Raw genomic sequence first — 6,498 nt, 5'->3', positions numbered from 1 at the left:
TGCTCCCCACCTACATGCGATATGCACACACATGCACATGTGTAAACAAACCCGCAGCTTTGGCCACCCCAAGCCCATGCCTGTAGACTTAGGGGGCATGTTCTCAGATCCACAGTGCCAAACCTTTAAAGAAAGAACAGAGAAAAGGAAGGATAAATAGCCAGAGGTCAAGGGAATTTAGACAGAAGTCAAGAAACAAGGAAAGAGAAGGGTGGGGATGGGTCGGATAAGGAAGGGGTGGAAAGGGGAACTGGACTCAGGGCATGGACCAGCATTCAGGGGCACTGAGTGAAGGCCTGGGGGCTGCTCCTGTAGTTCTCACCTCTCTCCTCTCTCTCCCTCCACCTTTGCGAGAGGCCTTGGGGGGCCCTCCCTATTCAATTAACAGAGAAGGAGCAATCAAAGGGAAGTTGTTAATTTGCTGATGCTCATTAGGGGCTCTTAGCACCGAGACTGTTGAGGTCTGATGGTGTCAGATGATGAGGACGGGGGTGTGGGGGACCAGAATTCTACCTCTAGCAACTCCTTCGCTGCACTTGCAGGCTGGCACAGCTCGAGGTGTATTTTCAAGGCTTTAAGAACGAGAAGGGGCTGGCACAGTTGGATGAGAAACGGTGAGGGGCTGGGAGCAGGCGGCACACGGAGAACCAGGAAGGGAGCTGGAGATTCCTAGAGGAAGTGTAGGCTTAAGACTGTGGAGGAAGGGTGGGATCCGTTTACCAGGGGCGTGGGTTTGGCGCTGCCAAAATGAAGGGAGGATTTGGGGTTCCGGTCTTGAGTTGGGGAGCTGTCCAGCAGCACCAGGCGGCCCCCGGGGGCTGCCATGTCCTTGGGCAGCCACTGGGTGGCAGCACTCTTCCGGACACTTAGAATCAACCCAAAGAGGCATTTTTGGAATTCCACTTGGGAGGGCCCCAGACAGAGACCCAAGGAAGAATTAAGCCGTGTGATTCCCGAATTCCAAGTGTCCTTGGGTGGGATGAGAGGACCATCTTGAAGCATCTGTAATTCCCCTAACTCCCTACCTTCGTCAGCTGAGTGACACATAGAGTTTCTTGAAATGGCTGCAAATTCCTTCAGTCACCTGGAATGTTACTGAGGGAGCAGAGGGGGTGGAAGAAAGGTGATGAGGCGAGGTGGAGGCAGGCAAGGACTGATCAAGGCCAATGAGCAGCCCCGGGAGGAGTCTGGGGGAAAACAGGAGATGTGAGTCAGGGAATCTCAGCTCCCAGACCTGGCCCTGCCATTCATTAGCATGGGCAGGTCCCGTGACATCTCTGAGCTCAATTTCCTTGTCTGTAAGAAGGAAATAAGAGTCCCAGCTGGTGTGACTCAGTGTGTTGAGAGTCAGCCTGCAAACCTAAAAGCTCATGGGTTCGGTTCCCAGTCAGGGAACAGGGCTGGGCTGCTGGCCAGGTTCCCAGTAGGAGCATGTGAGAGGCAACTGATAGATGTTTCTCTCCTTTTCTTTCTCTTTCCTTTCCCTCTCTCTCAAAATAAAGAAATAAAATCTTTTTTAAAAAGGGGAATAATATTTATTTCACAGGAGTTCCTAAGGATTACATGAGCTAAAGCATAGAAAGAGCTTGGCACATTAGCTTGCACTTAGTAAATCCTCAATAAGTAATAACTAATATTATTAGGATTAGTGTTTGGGTCCAGTGGTAAAACCACCAGTGCAGCTAAATCAGGGCAGAATCTGACAATGGTTCGACCCAGGCTGCACATTTGAATTAACTGGGGAACTTTTTAAAATGCTGATGCTGTGGCCCCATCTTAGACCAATTAAATCAGAATCCCAACTTTTCAAGATTTTTAATATACAGCAGCCAGTCTGGAGAAACTTTGATCTTCAGAATCCATGGGGTCTGAATCAAGGCTTCAGCGTGATTCGCTTGCCTGCGAAGTTCTTTCTTATGAAAGAGCCTGAGTTTCTCAGGCTGCTGTTTTCTCTTTGTCTGTCTGAGGTGGGGCGGGTCCCGGAACACATCCCCCCACCCCTGCCCTGTACATTTCAGCAAACCTCCACTGAGGCTCTTCTTGCATTCAGCCCCAGGGTTTCCCCCGGGGACACGGTAAGGAGTGACATAGTCCTTGCCTTCAAAATGTCCTAGTGTCAAAGAAGAGATGAACACGCTGACAACTGACTTCAGTACAAAGGCCCAGAGTGAAACAGACATGGGAGAGGGCCGCCAGCGCAGCGTGGCAGAAGGCAGGTCTCACGGACTGGGGCTTGTGGAGCAGGGATGAGGAAAGCGGAAGTTGGACGTTGGCTTCAGAAAGATGACACCTGAGAGATCGCAGGGCTGCGATTAGCGTCCCACTGCTCCTTTCTGCTTTTTCAGGCCCACTTACCTTTTGTTCAGACTGTGACAGATTCTAGCTCCTTCAGCTTCCGCCCCAGCTTCTTGTCCACACTTCCCTCCTCTCTGGCCCCTGCAGTTCCCACACCCCAGTACCTTTTCTCTTCTGGGGCTGAGAAAGAAACAGGCTGGAGATATTCCCCCTCCACTGGCATGAGGCCTCTGGCCAGGACCTGCCCAGGGCGTTGGCATTGTGCTGACCCGGCTTCAAGTTTGACCTCTGTCACACCATAGCTCTGTGATCCTGGGTGAGTTGCTTAACCCGTCTGAGCCTCCCTTTCTCCACAAACCATAATATCTGGCTAATGCCCACAGTGATGAAACGTGTGTGCCGAGTAAGCAGTAGGTGTTCCATCAATAGTGACAAGTATTATTTTCATCCCTGGAAGGCTGTTGGGGGAAAACTCCCCACGGACACTTTCCGTGCAGATGGCCCCATCTGCTCTAGGTTCAGAAGCACCCTCCAGCCTCTCAGAGACGGGGAGGAGGAAGGAGGGCAGCGAGGGGCGGCAGGGCCCCTGGGACTCCCAGGCAGCCCTTCTCCGCTCCCCCATGCGTGAAATCACATGCGCCCCAATCTGTCTACATCCACTTCATCTGCCAGCTCAGCAAATGTAGAGACAATTAAGGAGTTAATTAGCAGGCGGGTGGGAAGGGCTGCGGACCCGAGGCTGACGGGACCCACCAGCACACCCCTCCCCACCCCTTCGGGCTCCATGTGGAACCTGTGACCCTCACCTTCTCCCCCTGTTTTCTCTTCTCTGATCCCAATGCTCCCTTCCCCTCCTCTCTTTCCTCAGTTACCCTGGCCCTTCCCCCCCCACCCCGTGCCAGCCTCCTCTTCATCCCCCTTCCTCTCTCTAATCACTCACTTTCCTCACTTAGCTTCACCCTCTTTTCCACCTAAGTCACTGCCGTCTCTATCCCCCAGGGGCTAATCCTCTCCTCCTCCCCATGTCCTTCCATGTTCTCTTCTCATTCTGGCCCCTCTTCACTCTCCTCCCTCTCCCCCAAGCCCCCTTCATCTCCAATTTAATGGGGGTCTCAGAAAATGTGACTTGTTCACTGGTTCATGAGTATGAGCTGCACTCTTTGCTACTGGAGGCCGCAGGGTCCAGGTTGCCTGCCAGGCTGGTCCCCCCCTCTGCCGTCCTGAAGGGGTGTCTGGTCCTCACCCCCTCCCAGCACCTCTCCCTCCCGGCCCTCTGGGTGTCTCCTCTGCCAGTGCATCGCCCCCCCCCCCCCACACGCCGCCTCTCTCAGGGCACTGGCAGCACACCCAGGACCGTGCTGCAGCCTTCGCCGTCGCCCTCCCTTTGGGCAGGGTGGCAGGAGGCCACCTTTCCTCCACCACACATCCCGATTTGTGTGCCATCGTGTCATTTGGGGACTCAGGGCTTTAGAAGGAAGAGATGATTAAAGAGAAAAACAGAGATTGAGAGACAGAAAGGCACAGAACAAGAGAGAGGTGGAGAAATTGGGGCCAAGACAGAGATTAAAAGGGCAGATGTCTGCAAGGGAGGGCAGGAGAAGGAAGTGGAGACGGGGGAGGAGGGGAGAGAGACTGAGCCGAGAGAGAGAGGGTGCGGGAGACGCAGAGATGGAGACTTGGGGACAGGGAGGGAGCTGAGGGCCCTCCCTCCCCTGAGATTCTGGGTCTGTGAGAAGAGTGAACAAAGGAGAAACAAGGCCCACGGGATGCCTGGGGCTTTTCCTTTCCAAGAAACTTCCCTGGTGAATCCCTCACCCTAGCACTGACCTCCAGTCGCCTCCTGGACCAGCTACTCTGGTCTTCTCTGTTTTGTGGGCTCTGGCTGCCCCGGGAGCAGGTCTGTCCTCTGTCCTCCCTTGCACACCCGCCCTAGGCAGGGCGCTCCCCCAGCACGGGCAGCAGCTGCCCTGACCTCTAGAGGAAGGAAGAAGGGCTGCGGACCAGGCCGACCCCAGGAGTAGACCGTGCCCCTCCCGCACTGTCGGTGCACTTTGAGGGCAGCGGCTGCGTCTCCAGCTCCAGGATGCCAGACGCTGGCCAGAGCCTGGCGATTGCAGCTGCTCAATAGTGTTCAGTGAGTGGACTAAATGAGAAGCACCCTGGAGGGCATGGCTGGCTCTAGGGGTTCCACAGGCTTGGGGACACAGTCCTTCCTCTGCATCAGTTGGCCCTGCAGTGTCTCTGAGCTGTCCCCCAAGCTAAGCACAGTCCTCCCTTCTCCTAACTCTCCCCACTGTGGACGCCTCTACAGCCCCTACCTTCCCGTGTGGACACTCCTCCAACCTTTCCCAGGCCCCTCTGGAAGGCATAATCTCAGCGGCCTCTGAGCCAGAGGAGGCAGGGCCGGTGAATAATTCATGGAGCTGGGAGGCCCTTATCTCCCAGGCCGGCCCCACCCGGGGCCCCTGCGCTGGGCTGCTGTCCCGCGGCTCCCCGCTTTATCTCGACGCCCAGCTTGTAATGCAGCCCGCCATATCACAGGCAGAAGGGGAGATTAATTTTCTGGTTTTGCATGGGCGGGGAGGGGAGGGGGCGTGGGGATGTGCCGGGGAGCAGAAGCTGGGATCTTTCCGATTTCAGACTCCAGCGGCTTAATCCTCTCCCGGGCCTGCAGAAAGGGGTGGAAGGGGTGTTGCGAGCCAAATTTCATCATCGGCGGCAGCCCCAACAGAGGGAGGAGGCGGCGAGGGGCAGACAGACGGGAGAAGCAGCGGCGCTGGCGCAGGAAGGGGAGTTGTTTGAAAACAGGGTAAAAGGCGGCCCTCTCAGCCTGGGCTCACAGACGCTCAGCCTGTCAGGAGCCGGGCCCTGGGGGGCGAACACGTGGGCACATGTATGTGTACACACAGGAGCTCCCAGCACGTGGACTCACTCCCCAGGGAGTGGCATGGGTGTCTGCCACACCTCACACGGGGCCTGGCGCAGAAGTGTCTGAAAAAACATTGACTGGCGGTGGGGCCGAGTAGCTGGGGGAGCGCTGATGAGCTGAGCAGAAGCTCCACACGCTCCCGGAATCTGGCTCTGCCGTCCTCCCGTCTGCCCCGCGGGCCGGCACACGCACACTGCCGGCTCCCTCGGTTTCCTGGGCCAGCGAGGGCGGGGCCGCGGGCCTGGGGAGCCTGCAGGTCCCCGATGCTTCCGCTCAGATGACACAGCCACCCAGAGCTGAAGGAATCGACCACCTGTTAGCTGAGCACCCATTACGCTTCAGGACGCGGGCGGGGCAAATGCGCGCTCCCCAAGACCAACCAGAAGTGAGCCATGCCTTCAAGGAGCTGATGGCCCATTTGGGGTGACCAGACACGTAGGTAATTGGCTCTGACGGGAGACAAAATGAGATGCTGGTCAGGAAAGAGATACCAATAAAGGGCTCCAGAGAGGGAGAGAGTTGACAACGACCAGGAAAGCATCTTGGAGGATGAAGCATTGGAGCTGGGGTTTGAAGGATAGGTGGAGGTTTGGATTGGCTTGTAATGGCATGGGAGAGAAGGAAGGCACTTCAGGAGGAGAAAAGTGTGGAAGAAATGACAATACAGGACCAGTGTGAAACAAAGAGTAATTTTGTCTTCCTGGTGGGTGAGGGGAAACAGCAAGGGTCAAGGCCAGGAGGCAGGCGGAGGTGAGGACGGAAAGACTCCTGACATCATGTGGATGAACTTGCCTTTGTCCAGGGTTATTGGGGAGCAAACGAAGAACTGTAAGCAGGAGCTGGCGTGATCGAAGTGGTGCTGAGGGAAGACACAGAGGCCAGCGTTGGTGGGGGTTCATGTGCTGGGTGTCCTCTAAGCACCGGGGAAGGAAATTCCTCATCCCACTCCCACAACCACCCTCTTGGTGGGTGATATTATCATCCCATCTTACAGGTGAGAAAACGGGGCACGGAGGTGTTGGAAACAGAAGGAGAATTCATTAAAGACAGCAGAAATCACAAATGGAAGGTTCAGGATAATAAATTCTTTAATTTCTCAGTTACTTTGGGGCATGGAGAGAAATACTATTTTTTCTACTTTGATGTTCAATGTATTAATCTTTAATTAACATTTCCCTAAATATTCTCATATTACTTATACAACCAATAAATCAACAACTTATGAATTTAGCAAATTATATCTCCTCAAATATTTAAACATTGATTGCAAATGA

The 6,498-nt window shown here is 54.9% G+C and overlaps 1 protein-coding gene across 3 annotated transcripts in view; it reads left to right on the top strand.

Moving 5' to 3' along the window:
• The window catches only part of RACGAP1 (Rac GTPase activating protein 1), a 63,526-nt gene that overhangs the window by 3,253 nt on the left and 53,775 nt on the right, over positions 1-6,498 (top strand). Inside the window, exons 1-2 of one of the 3 annotated variants that reach the window (XM_053662070.1) lie at positions 5,361-5,659; positions 6,027-6,218. The exons of 1 other annotated variant lie outside the window; for it this stretch is intronic. In XM_053662070.1, coding sequence (XP_053518045.1) covers positions 6,122-6,218 — 97 coding nt within the window. In that variant the 5' untranslated portion in view covers positions 5,361-5,659; positions 6,027-6,121. Of the gene's footprint in view, positions 1-5,360; positions 5,664-6,026; positions 6,219-6,498 lie in introns of those variants that run through there. One more of the 3 variants, XM_037136444.2, reaches the window with a different exon arrangement.

This window comes from Artibeus jamaicensis, unplaced genomic scaffold (assembly GCF_021234435.1).
Source record: "Artibeus jamaicensis isolate MK-2021 breed Jamaican fruit bat unplaced genomic scaffold, CSHL_Jam_final contig_233, whole genome shotgun sequence".
Lineage (NCBI taxonomy): Eukaryota > Metazoa > Chordata > Mammalia > Chiroptera > Phyllostomidae > Artibeus > Artibeus jamaicensis.
Note: the sequence above shows the minus strand (reverse complement) of the source record. Positions and strands in the feature narration are given on the sequence as shown.